The 21,202-nt window shown below is 37.9% G+C and overlaps 1 protein-coding gene across 2 annotated transcripts in view; it reads left to right on the forward strand.

Moving 5' to 3' along the window:
• LOC145663745 (uncharacterized) overlaps positions 1 to 21,202 on the forward strand; it is an 84,056-nt gene that overhangs the window by 45,866 nt on the left and 16,988 nt on the right. For both annotated transcript variants that reach the window (XM_081729830.1, XM_081729831.1), the window contains exon 4: positions 15,316 to 15,401. In XM_081729830.1, coding sequence (XP_081585956.1) covers positions 15,316 to 15,401 — 86 coding nt within the window. The remainder of the gene's footprint in view (positions 1 to 15,315; positions 15,402 to 21,202) is intronic.

A 21,202-nucleotide genomic window follows, 5' to 3' on the forward strand; every position in this document is an offset into this window, starting at 1 on the left:
CGCAAAGAAAGCCTTATTGATATTCTATGATATAGAATCTATGCAGGACACGAATATTGGCGATAATACGTATGTACACATTCCAAATTTATTGGTTGCACAACAAGTATGTTACGCATGTGTTGAAAACGATAATATCCAGCAGTCTTGCAGTACGTGTGGTCAGCGCCAGCATATTTTCCAAGGAGAGGATCCAGTTTATAATTTTCTCCAGTACTTGCGGGAACGTCGTCCCAATATAAATAGGATTTTCTGTGTCGCGCACAACGCTAAGGGCTACGATGGACATTTCATCCTAAAGACCATGGTCGAACAATGCCAATGGAGACCTGACGTCATATTAAATGGGACCAAGATACTGAGTTTAACCTTGAATAATCTGACGTTCATTGACTCGTTGAACTTCTTGCCTATGGCATTAAGTAAATTGTCAAAAGCGTTCAATTTACCCGCAACCAAAGGCTACTTCCCGCATTTCTTCAACACCAAGGAGAATCAATCGTATATTGGACCACTTCCAGAAACAAAGTATTATGGTGCAGATGAAATGGCCGTCGAAGACAGAAACAAGTTCATGCATTGGTACAACGATCATCGTAATGACACGTTTGATTTTCAGAAAGAAATTCTCAAGTATTGTATTCAAGATGTCAATGTACTGCGACAAGCATGCGTTTCGTTTATGACGTCATTTGAAACAGAAACCAAAGTGAATCCCTTCTTGGAGACGATCACGATTGCCAGTGCTTCTAATTTAGTATTCCGCCGGAATTTCCTTAAACCTAATACCATAGGAATTCTACCGGCACATGGATATCGATGGAGAAGTACCCAATCGATCGCTGCAATGCAATGGCTGGCCTACATTGAAAAAACCGAAGAAAAACAAATCTTACATGCGGCCCGACAAAAAGAAGTGTTTATTGCGGGATTCCATGTTGATGGTTACTACCAAGATCCTGAGACGTTAGAGGAGCACGTCTACGAGCATGCCGGCTGCTTTTATCACGGATGTAAAGTATGCTTTACTACAGGCCGTAATCAGCCCATCTACAGCAATCCAGAAGACACCATGGAATTCCGTTATGAACGAACGCAAAGAAAAAATGCAAGACTGCGTGAATTGGGGTACATTGTACATGAAATGTGGGAGTGCGAATTTAATCAGTTCTTAAAACAAAATCCTGCAATGGCGACGTATCTGAAGAATCACCCGTACATGAACCGCAGACCATTAAATCCAAGAGATAGTTTTTTTGGAGGAAGGACCAATTGCGTGAAATTGTACCACCAAGTCGACGAAAAAGCGGGGGAAGTAATAAAATATTTCGATATTGTTTCACTTTATCCTTACATCAATAAGTGTGCTAAATACCCTGTAGGCCATCCTAGAATTTATCTACAGGGTGATGAAAATATACCACCAATAAATAAAGTCAATGGTCTAATCAAAATGTCGATATTACCAAGTCGCCATCTTTATCATGGTCTCCTGCCTTACCGATGTAACAAGAAACTACTCTTTCCACTGTGTGCTGCGTGTGCCGAAGAAATGAACCCAGACCCTACAGCAACGTGTACGCACAACGACCAGGAGCGATGCCTCACTGGAACATGGGTATCATATGAAATCCAGAAAGCAGTAGAATTAGGATATCAACCAGTGGAAATTTTTGAAATTTGGGATTATGACATTGAACAATATGATCCCATCACGAAAACAGGTGGCTTGTTCACGGAATATATCAATACATTTTTGAAATCGAAAATGGAAGCGTCTGGCTGGCCTAGTTCCTGTGTCACCGAAGAAGACAAATCAAAATTCATACAAACCGTCCTGGAGCGTGAAGGTATTGCATTGGATCCGTCCAAAATTGAAAATAATCCTGCACGAAGAAGCTTATCTAAGCTTTGTCTTAACTCATTATGGGGAAAGCTTTGCCAGCGTACAAACTTTAGCCAGACCACAATTATTGATCGGCCGGAAGAATTTTATGAAAAACTCACTTCCCCCGACATTAAACTCCATCAAATTGTACCCATCAATGATACGATGTTGTATGCGTTCTGGGAGTACAATGAACATGTGCCTGTTCAAAACCGAAACACCAATGTCGTGTTAGGTGCATTTACAACATGTCAGGCACGTCTGGAACTGTACAAGTACCTGGAAATGTTGCAGGAACGTGTTTTATATTTCGACACGGATTCTGTAATATTTACGGAGAAGCCTGGAGAGCCAACCATTGAACCTTCAACGTACTTGGGATGCTTATCGGATGAGATGGAATCTTACGGACCACGAGCATACATCAAGACATTTGTCAGTGGAGGACCAAAAAATTACAGCCTAGAAATATACAATCCGGATACCAACGTCACCAGTTACATGTGCAAAATTAGAGGATTTACATTAAATTACAATGCAGGACAACAATTAAATTTTAACACGCTAAAAGAAATGATTACAAATCAATGCCGTGGACAAGTCACCATCACTATCCCCCATAAGATATGCAGGACCAAAGACCATACCATCGTCACACGCAAAGAAAAAATGTACAGTATCCAGTACACAAAACGTCGATTTAAAGAATTCAATTCCTATGATACGGTTCCGTACGGGTACGTTAAAAAACAGAAGATGGAACTGGAAAAACAAGATGAAGAAGAAAAAACTGTAAACACCCAATAAGGCCGCCATTTCTTTTTTCCTTTTCCTTTTTTTCCACTCCTTAATCACAAAACCAGCACCAAGAAGAAACTGAAGTACCCACAAGAGTTCATAAACCATCAACACCACCATCAGTGGAAGAAATGCAGAATCTCATATTCAACGGGGAAATCTTGACCATAAAGGAGCAACACCTAGAAAAATGCAGTACCCAGAAGAGTTCATAAACATCCATCGGTGAAAAAAAAATGCAGTGATCCTGTACCCGAGGAGGAAGATGAGCCTAAGCACATCCATCATTTACGAGTAAGTTTTATTTCTCTCTTATCAATATTGACTCATTTTTATTGTTTCAGGAAAAAGAAATTCTTAAAGTAATCCGTCGTTTCTTCTTTTTCTTTACAGGATACGGCTACAAGATTCGAAGATGATGACGCGTCCAACATATTCATTAAACTAGATCCTGTATTTATTATGTTAATAAACATGTATAGGAAGAGCACATACCTTTCGTTAAATACAACAAGTTGAAAAAAAAATGTGTTTTATTATTTCTTGAAACCCTGAACACTTGTTTTCAAATCATGGTAATCTTGAAAATTTAAGATGGAAAATATATTCAAGATTTGGTTTACATGATTTTGTTCGAAAAATAATTAAAAAATTTTTAGTGTCCAAAATTTGATTTTTAATTTAGTTCGAAAAAAATTGGATTTGAAAATTTTTAGATGTGGTTTACATCTTTAGTACGAAACTTGTTTTTAAAAATTGGTTCGAAATTTTGTTTCAATTTTTTTAGTTCGAAATTTTTTTTGGGTTCGAAAATTTTTTGTTTCAAAATTTTTAGTTCGAAAATTTTTAGTTCGAAAATTTTTTGTTTAAAATTTTTTAGTTTTGAAATTTTTTAGTTCGAAAAAATTTTTAGTTTAAAATTTCTTGCACTCTGCGGAACCGTTTCGAAAAGAATCGGAGCAGTTTAGGTAGAAAAAATCAGGCAACGCTGTTTCCATTAATGAAGCGCTTACTGAGCGTTTAAAAAATCGCTTAAACTCACAACAATGTGTTATAAGAAATCTACAAGCGACACCTCTCTTTCACCATTGTTACTTCCAGAGACATAGGCTACTAATTCAAGGACAGGATCTCCATCAAGGTAAAAAAGCTGGTAATCATCTTATCTGTCAAAGAGAATGATAATATTTAAGGTAAACTTCAGTACAATATCATGATACCAAAAAGGGTTATTTAAGGAGGAGGTTGAACCCTTCATGGGAACTTTACGCATAACCATAAAAAGGGAACTAAATTCTAAAATCCAGGTCTAGGGTGGATCGTCGTCATAGCACTCTGAATGTCTAGCATTGGGGTGGGTGTGTAAGATTATGCGATTTCTATCAACCAATCAACATCGTGGTACCAAAGCAATCATCTTACCCGTAAAATGGAAACAAATGAGTGAGGGGTTTTCCCACGTATTCTGTTCACCGTGTGGCGGGTCTAAGATCATGTGACCTCTGTCGGCCAATCAGAATCGAGGTACCAAAGCACTCATCTTACTCATAAAAAGGGAACGAATTTCAAAAGTCACAGGGCTTAATATCACGTGACCTCTAGCATCGTGGTACCAAAGGACTCATCTTACCCATAAAAGGGAACGAATTTTAAAAATCCCAGGGCCTAAGATCACGTGACCTCTATCAGCCAATCATAAACACTCATCTTACCCGTAAAAGGGAACGAATTTCAAATATCGCAGGGTCTAAAATCACGTGACAGCTATCAACCAATCAAAACACACATCTAACCCGTAAAAGGGAACAAATTAGTGAGGGATTTCCCCGCAGGGTGACTCATGACGTCATACCACGTGACCTAAAAAATTTGAATTTCCCGCGTGGGCGGGGCCTAACGTCACGTGACCTCTCTCAGCCAATCAGAATCGAGGTACCAAAGCACTCATCTTAGCCGTAAAAGGGAACGGAGTTCAAATATCCTGGTCATAAAAGAGAGTGAGGATGAGTCATTCGGGCGAACGGGGGGGACTACTACTGCTATTTTTTTTCTAAATATAGATCATGAACGGTTTGAAATTATGTTTATTCTGTTGTGTGGGAACGTTTCTCTATAGTTAGAATTGAGGACATCTTCGAAAGTTCCCCTTCGGGAGGATGAACACTAAGAATCATGAAATTATAGGTGTAAACCTGAATGCAGTTTTGCCCACTTATCTCAATAGTAATCTATGTAAATGTAAGGTCACTTGACAGTTCCACATGTAAGGTCACTTGACCAAAGGCTTAGATAATGTCCCCACAACCTCCACGATGCGGGGCCACCAACTCCAGGGATGTAAAATATATAGAAAATGTTTAGAAAGTAGAGGCGAATAACTAGGGGCTGCAGCGGGCAGGGGCTGTGTTGCAATAATAGACTATCAAAAACTTCCTGCTCAAGTCCTAAAATTTCACACGGCGTACACCATAGTCTTAAAATTTTCACAGAGTATACGCTAGCCTTAAAAATTTCACAGGTTATATATATACTAGTTTTGAATATAGTACTACACGCCTTGAAGCAGAAAGTATGCGCAAATGACTAAGATTGAGCAATACACCTTCGTATACTCTCGACTACACCCCTGAATATATGCTTTTATTTTCTTAGTTTGCTTACATACGTGTGACGAAAATCTGGGAGGAACGCGACCACCCAAGCCCCTCGTTACGACGCCCATGACTAGATGAACCATAGCCGAATACTTCAGGCAGTTTTGCTTCTTTATTTCTTTCTAAGATTTCCTATGCTTTGCTGACTAATTATCAGTTGTCAGGGAGCTTTAAAACTTGCGATATAGAACCAAAACATTCTATTTTAATATCCTATTTAGCGAAAATAATAATAATAATAATAATAAAAACGTCGATAATGAAGGGTAACAGATCACAGAAAGAAGCCTACTGGACGCCCAAAATAAGTCTCCCTTTTCAAGACTGTGCGCTGCATATTCTTACACTATATTAAAAAGGCGTTCAAAGATACCAATCTTTAAAAAAATAAATAAATAAAATAAAATAAAATAAATAAATCTTTAGTTTAACATCCAACGGTTATGCCATCGATGGCTAAAGGAGACTGTTGGAATTGCAAGTGAATGATGATGAAAGAATAGGTGGAATGAAAGAACGGGAGGAAACGGGAAAATCCCGAGAAAACCCAAGTATACGCTATCGTCCTCCGCGAACTTACTTGGCCTGGGATCGAACGAGTGACCCCTGAAACCAGAGATTGCCAGTAGCACTGAGCCAACGTGCTCCCGTCCAATAATACCAATCGTGTTAATCGTTTAATTGCAATAAATATTTTCGTTTTTAGTTTTCAGTATTGACTTGTTTTGTAACTGGGTACTTGGAAAACGGATAGGATTTCAATTAAAAACAGTTTGTGGGCTGGCCTAGATAGTTGCGATCTACACTTAACGTAATTATCTTAGAATGAGATTTTATTTACAAAATTGACAATTCAATTAAACCATTAACAGTAGTGATTTATAAGATAATCCTAATTTAAGATCAATTAAAATTATTGATCAACTAATAACTGATTTTGATGAAGTGGATTACACTAAGTGTTATCAATTTACGGTGTCTACCTTTCATTCATTTAAAAATTTCGTTATTAAATTCTATATGTCTTTCTCTCTCTCTCTCTCTCTCTCTCTCTCTCTCTCTCTCTCTGTGTGTGTGTGTGTGTGTGTTTGTGTCAGGGGCGGATCCAGGACCGACTTCTGGGGGGAGGTTGTCATACTGCTACTTTTAAGGGCTCTAAACTCTGGGATGGGTTTTATTCATATATGTAAAATAAGAAAGTTTCCTCTTCTGCGGGGGGACTGCCCCGATCGCCCCTGGTGTGTGTGTTATTTGCGAATTTTTCAATTTTGAGCCCCCCATTCGATGGAGCATCAAAAAATATCTAAAAGAAGTGAGGCATTTTTAGCGTCACTTTAATACCAATACTAGTTATTGATCGAAAAATTATTGCGTCATTAGTTATTTCAATTTAAACTTTTAAATAATTTAAATAACTACATATTTTTCATATTTTTCATTTAATTAATTGCCTACAATTTGTATGATATTTTTCTAATTACTTTATTACGATTATAATTTATATTAATATAATTATATATATTGTATTATCTATTGAATTTAATCAAATACATTTAATATACAATTTCATATAAATTTCGAAAAAATTAATTTAAGTTTGTTCTGGCAATGCTATTTGAGCATTCTCAACTGGTTTAATATTAAGATCTATTTCTAAATAGATAAACCCAATATGTCAGCCTGTTTGTAAAATTTGCCGTTGTATGCCGTGTTGGTGCCATCCAATTAATAACTCATTGGCTGCACTTCTCAGAATAGAACGGGATGAGATGGAAATTGAAAAGACGGATGTACCTAAAACAATGGTAAACTGGTAGGACTAGGAAAAAAATCATAGAATTGAACGCGAGACCTCTTCGAAGGTTTACTCTGTTATGTATGACAGCTTCACATAGTTAAATATAACCCTTCTTTTCCTTCATTGCTTTGTGGTTTATGATCAACGTATCTGTTTCCATCCAACAAAATAAGAACGAGCTTTCTTATCAAATGAATATCTAATTGTTGAAATTTCTGTATTCAAACAAGCATCACATGATTTTACGCTTGGACGCACTTTTATTCACAGAAGCACTTGTATTCACAGAATTCTTTGGTCTTGGCAAATTCTAGGAATTGAATTATCCTCAAAGTGACACATTTGGTAGTCTCAGTCTCACTATTGAAGAATGAATTGCAGAGATGTGAATCAGATCGCTAAAAATATTTCTGACAATGGCATAAACCTCTGCAAATCCCTGCTAGCTACTATTGAGATATTTCTACCTGAGATGGGAAGCGACACAAACAAGTACCTCGGAACCTTAAACGAGTCATTGGAAAATTCCACGAACAAAGAATAGTGTGACACCCAACAGTTTTATTTTTTTACACTTTGAAAAAAAATTATTCTGTTCACCTGTTAGTTACATTCTTTTCCTTCTAAACGCAGAACGTTTTTAAATATGGATATATTAAATTACACAAAATACAGCCTAACTCCCTCCCTCGTGGCTAAGTGGTGCGGGAGACCGGAGTTTGATCCCCCGCTTGGTCATGTAGCTTTAGCAGTTGTGATTATAAGTTCTGTAATTTCATGAATGTTGAATACCTGTAAAGTCTCCTTAAATTTCTAATTATAACTCCAAAGGTTCGATCTCATGATATAAAGCTGTCTTCTAAAAAAAAAAAAAAAAAAAAAAAAAAAAAAAAAAAAAGTTAAAAACAAGAGATATTGTTTGATGTCTGTTATGTCCAGAATAATTGTCTGCTGATAGACAAGCATCCCAAAAGAGGTAAATATGTTCATTTTTCGGCTATGATGCAGTGCCGGCGGTTGGACGTTAAAAGTAGGGGGGCAAGACATGATCTCAATATTTGTAAATCAATGTTCGTTTTCCTGGTTGCTTCTAACATTTTTCTTGACGAAATGTTGTATAACTATTAGGATACTGTCTTTTTCAGTTAAAATACCATATATCGTGTTTCATATTTTATTAAGTAAATTTACAAGAGCAACGCAAAGTAGATACTAGCGCTTTGTACTCTTAAACAACGAAGGTGTAAGAAGAGGTTTGATTCCTTGCTCATGAATATCTTATAAATCTGTCTGGAAATTTGTATAATCAGATTAGGGGCCTATTTAATAAATTTGCAAAACAAATAAACAGAAAGAATAATATTAATCGAATAGTAATGAAAAATGAGGTTTGTTTTGTAAAAGTTATGTTGAAACTGGGAATTAATGAACAATTTATATTTTTTAGTTCCACGCATGCTATTATATGTTATTACTCTTAGAAAGACAGTAAATACTACAAGCATATGCTGCGACATTTAAAGAAATACTTTTGCAGCTTCCCAAAACATGTTTATTGCCATTAGGTGCAGTTTTCACTTTCTTGGAATATATCAAAACTCAACAATATTTAAGGGGGCGCGGTGGCTCAGTAATTCACCTCCGGTGCTTGGGGTCCCTGGTTCGATCCCAGCTCGCGCCGTGTGGACTTTGTGGTGGACAAACGCCGTGCTCGTGGGTTTGCTCAGGGTTCTCCCGTTTCCTCCCACTTTATTCATTCCACCATTTCACTCATTTCTTATTATCACCGTCTCCTTTAGCCTAACCGGCATAACCATGGGACGTTAAACTTAAAGATTTCATTTCATTTCATTTCAACAATACTTAGAATCACTCCACACTCCAGTTATCCCAAATAATCCTAAAACCTAGAATTATGTTGAATTCACTAAATTTAATTGTATATACAAAATTGTATATGTACACCCATGAACTCGTATATTACACTGCAAAACAATGCCGCAACTTTGACGTGGGAGACCCGGGTTCGATTCCTGGCGGGAGCTCATGTGGTTCGTATTCTACGTTAATCGGTAGGTTCACGTCTCATATAGTCTCACTGCTGAAGGGATATTTAAAAAAATCAAATCAAATATTCCTTACTATTAGAAAGAAGAAAAGACATTTCAGGAACTGTCGATTTTTGTGCAATTACAGAATAAGTTGTGAAGAGTGTTTCTTCCAGACATGTTTTTTTGGGGGGTACTGCCCCCCGAAGCTCTGAGAGCCTCCCCCCGAAGGAGACCAAAATAATACGTCTATAATATAATAATGAATAGAATAGTACCTGCAGTGCCGCCCCGGGATACTAAGTGTGCCCCCCCCCCCAGAACATTGTTTCTGAAAGAAACACTGCTTTTGAAGGACTTCTTTTTCTGCGAAATGTTATCTCAATTAGTTCCAAAGCGGCTGACTAACATATCGAGCCCTTGTAAGAAGAAATGAATATGAAAGTACACTCGGATAGGTTAATTTTTGAGCCATTTTTCGTGGCAATTAAAACGCAACTCCTGTAGCTTTCTTAACTGCACGGGAAGACAACTAATACGTACTCACGGAACGGCAAATATTTTATGGCACCATTTTCATTCTATGAACCTTAATACATACAAAAACTTTATATTTCCAAATGAAACTATATAGCGACATTAATGGGTCATTTCAAAAGAGTGGGGGGTAACTGTCCCCCTTTGCCCCCTTAATCGCCGCCGATGCTATGATTTGTGGCACATTTGTGCGAAATTAATAATAATATGATTAAACTGTTTACCCACAACAAAATCCTGCTCGTTTTGCTGAAGTGGCTTTTCCTAAGTTTTATATGTTTCATATATCCTACAGTTTTTTTCAGGCCCTTTTTTTTAATTTGTCCAAATTTATATTTCTCCTTTTACCACACAATCGTTCAATACTTGCACTATAATATTTACAATCAGTATATCATCCTGTAACGTATTTTATTCCTAATAAAAATCATTGAACAACACAACATACAAACCCTATCTCACTGGCTTGCACGCGAACCTTTGGTGCATGGGATCCTGGGGACAATTCCGAGTGGGAGAACATTGAACGACAGTGGATCGAATTCCGCGTTAAACCTATAGGTTCACTTCTCATATAGCCTCGCCGACGAAAGAGGACGCTAAATGGCAATCAGTCAACAGTTGCAAATTTCGGCTGCATAAACAACTTATGTCTTGTGGAACTTATTAAATTCATTTTGTTAAAGCAGCTCTTTTAACAAAATTTCAGTATTAACGTGTCAGATATTTCTATTTAAGGACAAGAAAAAACATTATTTATTTTGTAACTAAATGATAGCTCTACCCACGTAGATTATAAAAGCAGAAACAATGAAAATCGATACAATACTGACTGACATTATTTTAACAAATATCGATTCAGATAATAGTTTGGGCTGTCACAAAACTATGAAAAGTTAAAAATTCCGATTAATTGTAAAACTTCATCAGTGGTGGACATTGGAGGAGGATGTATGCTATTAATCAGCCCATTTCATGGGCATCCAAACTCACGAGCCCAACACTCGCTAGCTCGGCATTCGCGCTCAACCGTTCTAGGGTTCAATAATTAAGCGCTACCCCGAACGCCAATGAAATAAGTCAGCGCGAGTACAACTGAGGGAAGTGAGCCCGAGCACGATTCCCAAAGGAATAAATGAGCGAGAGCCCAGTTGAAAAAAATGAGCCCGAGTCCGAGAGAGTCCAGAGCAAAATGGTCATCTATGAACCAAAGTCATTCCATCAAGTCTTTTTCCATCTGATCTACTGCATTCTGATGGTTCTCTCATTGATTGTGTTTGTTCAGATATCAGCGCTCTTGTCATTTACTGCTGAATGACGTGAGTGACTGTCTGTCTGTCTACCAACACTCTTTAAACATGACAGTGTAGTAGACACTTCTTATCTAAAACGTCTCCAGCACAGGGAGGGCAACAATGAGGCACACTTACTTCTTAATGTAGCGCTATTTCTACCCGGAAACTTTCATGGGAAAAATCAAATATTATTCTTATTTGCATTATTATTTTTAATAATTATGTACGTATACACGAGAAATTGTCTACTGCAATTAATTGAAAGGAAAAATACGATTAATGTATAACCTTGCTATGACACTAACTTTTCATCTAGGGGACATGGCAGATGATATTTTAAATTTTGCCTCTCTCCAAAAGAGGTCAAACAGCAAACTCCAAAACAGTTGCTTTTAAGGAAGCTTGTCCTCCTCCCTCGCTTTCCCTCGTTCTCCTGAAGGAAGTTGTCTCAAGCCATCGTGCATCGTGCATCCTCCCGCAGTAACACTTGGCCCTCACCCTCGTTCACCCTCGCCCTCTTCGTCGAAGCTTTTCCTCGCCCTCGCACACCCTCACCCCATCATCGAAGCTTGTCCTCGCCCTCGCGCATCCTCACTCTCGCTGCCGAAACTTGTCCTCGCCCTCGCGCACCCTCACCCTCGCCATCGAAGCTTGTCCTCGCCCTCGCGCACCCTCGCCCTCGCTGCCGAAACTTGTTCTCGCCCTCGCGCACCCTCGCCCTCTTCGTCGAAGCTTTTCCTCGCCCTCGCGCACCCTCACCCTCGCCATCGAAGCTTGTCCTCGCCCTCGTTCACCCTCGTCCTCGCGAATGGAATTGTCCATCGCCCTCGCGTGCCCTCACCCTCGCGGCCAAAACTTGTCCTCGCCCTCGCGCACCCTCACCCTCGCAATCGAAGCTTGTCCTCGCCCTCGCGGCCGAAACTTGTCCTCGCCCTCGCGTCACTGTGGGCGAGGGAACTTGAGGGTGAGGATGACCTCGAGAGGGCCACCCTCGCGAGGGTGAACATCTCTGGTCCCGGGTCATCCTAGCAACGTGGGGCTTAGCGTTGTTCTGTAACAGGAGAACGCCTTTGGGATTAAGAAGTGTAGGCTCCAGAGTTTTTAGGATTTCCTGAACAAGGCTCAACTGCTAACAGTACACAGTTCAATTTATGCTCTGATCAGCTGATACCAGATTCCGATACACGATGCCGCGAGCAGTCCACCAAACACACAGAAGGACCTTCTTCTGGAGCAGTGTTGGTTTCGGTTGTTTAGAACTGGTTGATGGAATGCTACCCAATGATAACGGCACCGTGGAGCTTCGTACAGGTCTTACTTGTCATCACATGTCAACATCCTGTCCAGAAATGGCTCCTTCATCAGACGAAACAGCAAACAAACACAGGTGTCTGCTCACGTTGCCTTCTGGCCCGGTGTCAAATCATGTGGTACCCACCGACTCAACTTGTAGTGCTTCCCAAGTTGATTGAGCTGGTTTCGAATGGTTTCTCCACACACACTGAATTGTAGTCCCAGTTCCTCACACGTCTGGCCACTGTTCACCTCAATTGCTGCTTGAAGATCTTCATTTTGTACATGTGATGGTCGTCCGGTACGTGGTGCGTCTTAGAGTGTTTCGTCACCGTTCTTAAACTTGTTAACCCACCGCTGGACTGTCCGCGTAGTCACGGCACCCTCACGAGAGGCCTGGCATATCTTCCGCCCCGCTGCAACGGCGTTTGACCCTAGTTTGAACTCATACAGCATACACACCCTTATGGCGCTCTTTGGAGGTCCCATATTCACTCTGTCCTTACTGGAGTTCACGGTGTAACTGAACTGCCACATCCAGGTAGTATGTTGGATATACCCACACCAACAACTGACCTTCGCCTTATCTCCATTCGCATTCAACTCACTGTGTGAGGTCCAATTGAACACAGACCTCCACAAAAAGCGATAGAAATTTCTTGGTTACCTTTACATTATACCACACGAAGGAATGTGAGTGCATTTAAGCAAGTAAGTTCTGACGCTGAAGAGAGTGACAAGTCGAGGGGAACAACAGCTTACATGGTTCCGTTTCCAGACATAATGTTTTTCTCACTTGGAAGGATAAGAGATTATTCATTTAGAGCCTATATTTGTATCAGTTTTTGTACTCAATACATGGTATTTATTGCAGAGTAGATGAGAAATTATCACTGCGGATGATGTGAAATTGGTATATTAATATAATAGCTAATGTCGAGCCCAATATTGACCAGTTCCGGTTTTATCCATTCCGCCCTTCGGGTTAATCAATCGAAGCCCCTACGCGCGCAGAGCAGGACCCTCTCACTACCCTCGATTCTCGTGAACTGAAACATCTTTTATAATATCAAATATGTCAATAAATAATAAAGTATATTTACAGAAATGTTTTGTCAAACTCCAGTGCCAGTCTATCGGAACGTGTTCAGTGCCAGTTTGTCGAGGGTGATGATTTCCAAAACCACAACATCTGTGTCCGCGGATAAAATCTTTCGGTATCCACAGGAGACAACGTCTGCCACATAAAATATCATTCGCGTTTTTGCTCCCGTGTTGTAGCAGGGCTTAAAGAATTCATTTTGGACCTGGAAGCCGTAGTCAATGCGGACCTCCTTTTGGAAATATAACCTTTGTTTTGCTCTAAATTCCATGAACACAGACATATAGGTAACTAACCTGTGTATATTTCTCAACAAAGTCTCCGTCTTTATTGATACGCAGTTGACATCGCTCCTTCCATCGCTCCTGTGTAGAATGTGGCATAGTCATATTTAGGATATATTTCAGGTACTTGAAAATAGTACTTCCCAGGGATGATCTACTGAAAAAACTGTGTACATAAGGACAGTCTTTCAGGTTTGGAAACAACCAGAGATCACTCGGGACTAAATCTGGTAAGTAAGGTGGGAGTGGCAGAAGTTCAATACCATGGTCCGGCCAAGAACGTTGTCACAACATTAGCACGGTACAGTGACGTTGCATTGACCATGGACGATAAAACTGCGATTTGCCATTTCTGGTCGTTTCTCAGTCACGTTTGGTAGAGATTTTGTTTCCGAAAGCAGGAAAAATACTCTCCCGTGATTGTAAGGTCTTTCAGAATATTATAGGACAATATCACTCCATGGGAATCCCAGAAGATTGCATACATCTTTTCATTGGATGCCACTTGACGAACGTTTTTGAGGGGTGGTAAATCTGTGTGTTTTCACTGTATCGATTGTCTTTTTGTTTCTGGGATGAATAATGGAATTTGTGATTTATTCATTGTTACAACGCTTTCCAAGAATTGCATCGCTCTCTTCTGAAGAGTGACAAATTTGCAACACCTGATGGCTCCTTGCCTTTTTTGATCGTCATTAAGCACTCGTAGAAGCCAATGAGAAGAATCTTTCCTTAGACCCAATTTGTTTGTAATTGTTCGTTCTAGTGTTCCAATTCTTAGTCCTACTATAGCACAAATCTTCTCCATGGTATCAATCCTATCTTCCATGGTGAAAGTTTCAACATATGCAATGTTAGCGTCAGTTGATACTGTTTTAGGACGTCTAGACTTCTGCTCATTTTTCAAACTCGTTTACCCTTCTTTGAACTCATGCACTCACCTCCTAACAGTGTTTTGTACAACCACACACACACACACCGATTGGCGATTAATATCGGCTGCACAAAGTCCAGCTGCAGTGACGAATTTCACAATTACCTGTTCCGTGTCTCAGCGCAGTACCAGAAACACGTCTTAGTCGTTCAGGCACTATGACTCGACAGCTGCCGCCTAGTAAACAAAACCTGCAGTACTAAGAAATGAAGCATGGAGGTTTCCGACGTCGCAGTTGTTTTCCTGAAATGGCAAAAAATGTGAACTTTAGAACAAAATGGCACATACTTTTGGTACGCACTTCGTGTAAGTTCAGTACTGAAAGGGATGCTAAAGATAATGAAATATCAGACAATTCGTAACCAATCAACGAAAAACTGGATCTTTGTTAGTATCGCACGAATGTCATTACCTTATATTTTGGAAGAGTGCCAGAACATTTGAAGTTTCGAACAAGTCCTGGGGGGAAAGCAAGGAATTTTATAAGATCCTTGGGGGAAAGGGTACAGATAATATAAATCCGGAAAGTCTGGGATCTCTATGTATATAGTAACTTCATAAAATAATAAAAGTAAAAATATTCATATCATAATTCTTTACTTATGATTTATTTTTATTTCTATAGATTATTACAATTTGAGATAAATAAGTCATGGTTTAATGTACGATTTTTTCTTATTTTAGGTTTGTATATATCAGGTTTGGTACTTATTTCTGTATCCTTGATAGATGCATTACTGTGTATTCTCTTCATCGTAGGTATTGTAAAGGTAAGAATAGGCTTCAGATTATTATATTCAGATTCAGCATTATGGTGCTTTTGCATGAGCGCAATTGTTTCAGGCCCGTATCCACGGGGGCACAGGGGGGCCGCCCCCCTAAATTTTTACTTGCCCCCTATAATTTTCATGGAAGGCTTGCAAAAAATCTTCATTAATTCTATGTCTGAACACTAAGAATAAAATGCAATATAAAAGATTATTCCAAGAATTTTTCCATTTTAACTATTTGACGAACACTTCTAAACATATTTTAAAGGAGTTAGAGTAAAGTTTATCAGTTTTCTCGAATTTCGATATGAAATGACACAATACACATAGAAGCAAGTTTTCCGACAAGAAGGAATATGTTCATAATACTTCACGCCACAGTTGAATAGCGATCTGGGAGGTAGGAGACGAAGTGTGAAGTGCTTAATGCAAGCCAAATCATAAAACAGGAGCAGGAACAAAGCGTTTATCTTTTGTCGATTGCAGTAACGGCAGTAGGTTATTGTTATTCTATTGTATAGTTGTAGTACATACATGCATTGCAAAATTCTCATTAACAGCAAACCTTAGATTAATTGTGAAACAATTAGGTGTGAAGTGAATTAAGAGCTCCGAGTTCCATTAAAAGCGACTGATTCTAGTAAATTATTGTGGTGTGATATGTAAAACAAAAACAATGTTTGCAAAGACTTTCATATGTTTGTTCTCGTAGAAGAATAAAGTTAAGCTAAATTACCTTAATTAGATTAGTAACTGAGCAACTGAACATATTTAACGTTTAAGGATTAAATTCCGGGTTGCGGAGCCAGAACTAGTAAAAATTTGCAATATTTAGAGGAGAAATTAAGTAGCAGAATGTTTTGTATTGTACTTGGGGTGGGGGATCCCGTGGAAGTAGCTAGTTTTCATATAAAAACGTTGTAAATTGGAACTATTTCTTAGTCGCGTACGCGTAATAATGTTGCAATTCAACATGAAAGAAGCAGTGATGGTTTTACTCAATACCAGATGTGCGTAGCGTTTTACTTACACTAAGAAAATCCCGTCCTCCGGACAGTGGTATATTGTAGAAATATACGGAATCCTCTTGCTTACTACAAAAATCAGAACGGGGCATACATTATCCGTATGCTACATAAGCACTACTCTTAGGTGTTACATCATGCTGTTGTAGGATGTCTGATGTCTAACAGTCTTCCTTATATTAGATACATATATGTATGTTACCTTCGTCAGGTATATGTTATACATTTCCATTTGTATGTGAGATCCTGACCGCCTATGTATGTATAGATGGAAAGTACTTATACAGAAAGTATTATAAAACATGCATTTTCAGTTATATGCTTGCTGTACGTTAAGGCCAAAAACTACAGGATTTACAAATATAACATACGATATTACATAGGTCACATACATTTTTTCTAAGTGTAGCTTTGATTAACATTATAGTGCTTTTTTTTTTTTTTTTTTTTTTTTTAGCTGTTTTGGTATGTCTTCTTGGTGTAGTGTGCAGATGGTTCATTTATATAAAGCGAGCTTAGTTTAAGATTTTAAACAAGAACTTACTATAAATATTTAAAAGAATACAACTGTAATTGTAAACAAGGGAGTTGCTTCAAAGTTACACGTCCACCTAATTTTCAACAAAAACATAATAAAATCTACAATCATCAATTTCTACTTAAACTTTACTCCTTTTATGTTTTGTTACGTTACCTCGAGGGTGGGAGTATGGGGAAGGAGCCACAATTACATATGGAAATCCATTATTAACCTATAGGTGAGACTGGCGGGCCGCGCGGAGCACGGTTGTGGGCAGTTAATGGGGAGCGCGGAGTTGAGAGGGAAGAACGAGCGAAGCGAGAAGTCGAAGAAGGTGGGATGACGCACTACTAGGTTACTTAGGTTAGGTTATGTCTGCTTCCCACTTCCCTTAGTACTTAGATTTGTAGAGCTCTCCTATCTCAAGCAGAAAATCGTGGACGATTGTTGGTGGTCTTTGTTTTTTCATTCATTAACACATGAATTTTACACATATTCAAAAGATTAACCTCATTATCAACATCATGTTTTACAAATGTTAGTATTGTCAATTCACATCCTGCACAAAGACCCTGTACACCTGCAGCCATGTTTACTCGAAAATTATCCACAGTCCAACCGTCCTGAACCTACTTGCGAATTAGGCCCGTCTTTATAACCGCTTATCAAAAGATATTACACATAAATTACGCTTTACTTACATGTTATCAAGTACACAAGCAATCAAATTATTCATGTCTTCTAGGTAAATTTTCAAAATTTTGATAAAAACGGATGAACAACCTCGCAAGTAAACCCTGAATAAGAGTCTTAGTAAAGCTTAATTTCCTTATTTCACAGTATATCATCTCTCGTTCTTGATCTTAATGTTCATAGATATTTCCCACTAACTTTACAGCTCCGTTTAGAGGGATGATAATTGTATATTTCTGACCCCCACTCAATATTAATTACTGATAATTGTGTTTTTTAAAGAAAATATTGACTCTTGTACAAAGAAACTGCTAAGAATGTGTTGTGCTGGGGTGTTGTAAAAATGCAGCCTGCACTCTTACCTTATTTATCCTTGGGATTTTACAAACAAAGTTAGTAACAAAGTAGATCTGTTCTTTCTATTTTCATTTGCATACGCAGTGACAACAAATTCCGATTCCTCTAAGTGGGATTGATTGCAAATTTCTGACCCCCTATTCAGTATACAGTGGTAGCAACCATGCACTTGAAAATGTTGACCCTTGTAAAAAGAAACGAAAAAAAGGTAACTAATGAAATCTGTTTTATTTTTACAAGGATCAACATTTTCTTCCAGTGCATGGTTGCTACCACTGTATTCAAAATAATTATTCATTATGATGGAAAGTTTCATCATGTCTAACGGACATTAAATGTAGCAACGGAACCTTAATTGTCTTACGAAATGTTTGTTTGTGATAAATTTCGAATAACTTGGTACTGTTTAATTAGCTTGTACAAGTTTTGAATATGTACAGTGGTATTTCATAGTGCACGATATATATATATAACCCTAGCACTACCAATCGGGGGTTACTTTTTGCCCACATGCTATACTTTTTGCATTATATTCACTAATAATATCATTAATTTTCAGAATTTTCTAGTTAATGTCCTATGCTCTCCTGAAACATATACTAATCATATATTCAATTTGAATGTTCTGATTTATCGTAAATTCACATTTTTTTATGTTGTGGACACAAGTACCCCTCGTTAGTAGGACATTTTATTATTGTAGCGATCTGGTTTTTACATATAGCTGTATTACACGTGGGACTATTAAAACATATATTTTAATTCTAATTCGTGTAGTTAGTAATATCTATTTAATAAAATTTACGTTTTTTTCATGTAGGTTACAGAATATTAACTTAATGTGTGTATGTAGAGAGGATAATAGAATTATAGAAGCAAAATACTTAAACATTCAAGAGCAGATATGATGAACTGCTGATGTTACTATTTGATTAACTATAATATGGTTGGCTTGCCCCCCCCCCCAAACTTCTACGGGTCCCCTCTACATTTTGGGGCTGGCTACGGGCCTGAATTGTTTTCTTTTACTGATATGACTGAAATAAATTTAGTATTAAAAATTGAATTCAAATGTTAAGAAATAATAATGTATTTTTGTTCTGAAATGCATTCCATCAAAACTCTCCAAATTATTAGTTTATATTACTCGCTGTTTAACAGTAATGAACAAGAATTTGTAAACTTATACCTATATTCAGTAAAAACCTACCCTATCTTTCAACTGACAAATTTAGTTTAAAATGGAATGTTTTGATATAATTATTATAAAGGTTCTCATTTTATTACATCTTCTAATGCATATTTCATTACGGAGCTCCTCCGTGGCTAAGCGGTTAGCGTACGCGCCTTTGGCGTGGGAGACCCGGGTTCGATTCCCGGCGGGAGCTCATGTGGTTCGGATTCCACGTTAATCAGTAGGTCCACGCCTCATATAGCCTCGCTGCTGAACGGGACGTAAAACTCAAAATCAATCAATCAAGCAAGCATATTTCATTACGATTTTCCACACAGTCCAACATGTTCGTTATTGATTGTATCGAAACACGGCTTCAATGGTCATTATCCAACTTATAGAAGATATTACAATGTTGTCAATTTAGCCATTTTTACATATTGTTTAGCCAGCTAAAATCATAGTTTAGCTTTTGGGTATAATTTTGATCAATTCCACAATCATAGTTGCCAGTTTCTAGCCATTTGTTTTTAACAGCAATTACACATTTCTATCTATGAAAACTTCCTTAAATATATGATTGAAAAAAATAAATGTGACTTCCTTCTATTGTTGTATGGTTGATTACATTCCTACTCCACAATTTATGTTATGCGCTGGCATCAATCTCTCTTACAAATCGTGATTTCGGGTAGGCTACTTTGCCTTCCAATAGATAATTTCAACAAGTGGTTAAATTGCGTATTAGTGTTTAGAGGGTATTTTTATCTAGGGTTGCGTATTTTAAGTGTTCTGGTTTAAGAGATTCGTCACAAGGTGAAAATGATTAGGTGCATATAGTTTGTTAGGAATTGCAGATTTCAAGATTGGAGGACAGATCATTAACAAGATCAGATATGCAGATGATGCGGTTATAATAGCTAAAACGAAAGGATGACTATAGGTGATGATTGACAGAAGAGTTGACACTGGAAAACTATATTGAAAGGAAATCAACATCGAAAAGTCGAAAGGCATGAGAATATCCCGTAGAAATGTGCCCTTACAGGTCAGAGTAGAATAAAGAGTCCTTGAAGAGGTTGACCATTTCAAATATCTGGGAAGTACATTGACGAGAGACGGGTACTGCACCAAAAAGATTGGGTCAAGAATTGCCATTGCTAAAGAATCATTCAACAACTAGCAGGCTCAATATTGGACTTAAGAAGAAGTTGGTCAAGTGCTATTATATGGAGCATTGGACTGTATGGTTCAGAGATTTGGACATTACGGAAGTTAGAAAAGAAGTATTTAGAGAGATTCGAAATGTCGTGTTGGAGAAAGATGGAAAAGATAAAGTGGACAGAGAGAGCAACAAACGAACATGTTTGAAAACGGGTAGGAGAGAAGAAGACACTTCTATCCAGCATCCTTCGTAAGAAGGCCAATTAGATTGAACACATCTTGCGAAGGAGTTGTCTCCTTCACACGCCATAGAAACAAAGATGGAAGGAAAGCGAGAAATAGGAAGAAGAACACAGCTGATCGATGATTTGAGAAATAGGAAAAAGTATTGGGAGTTAAAAGAAGCTGAAGATCGAGAACTGTGGAAGAAATAGTTAATAATAATAATAATAATAATAATAATAATAATAATAATAATAATAATAATAATAATAATAATAATAATAATAATAATAATAATAATAATAATATAGGTTGTAGATTATAGCGCTTGTTTCAGTGTCTGAAAAGAAAATCAATAAGATGTGGAACAAACTTGAGTAAGGCTTGTGAAGAAAGTAGGATGAAAATAAATGTTAGAAAGACAAAAGCCATAGTGATTGAAACGAAACGGTTGGTATCATATATGCAAGTAGAAGGAGAGAAAAAAGAACAGATGGCTAGTTTTCAATACCTGAGTAGTATTATTAGTGATTATATGAAGCGTGAATGTGAAATAAAAGCCAAGATGGGAATGGTAAAATAGGTCTTTAAGAGGAAGAAAAGTCTATTTTGTGGGTCCTTGAATAAAAATTTGATAAAAAAACCA

Source organism: Thermobia domestica, chromosome 11 (genome assembly GCF_964235325.1).
Source record: "Thermobia domestica chromosome 11, izTheDome1.hap1.1, whole genome shotgun sequence".
Taxonomy (NCBI): domain Eukaryota; kingdom Metazoa; phylum Arthropoda; class Insecta; order Zygentoma; family Lepismatidae; genus Thermobia; species Thermobia domestica.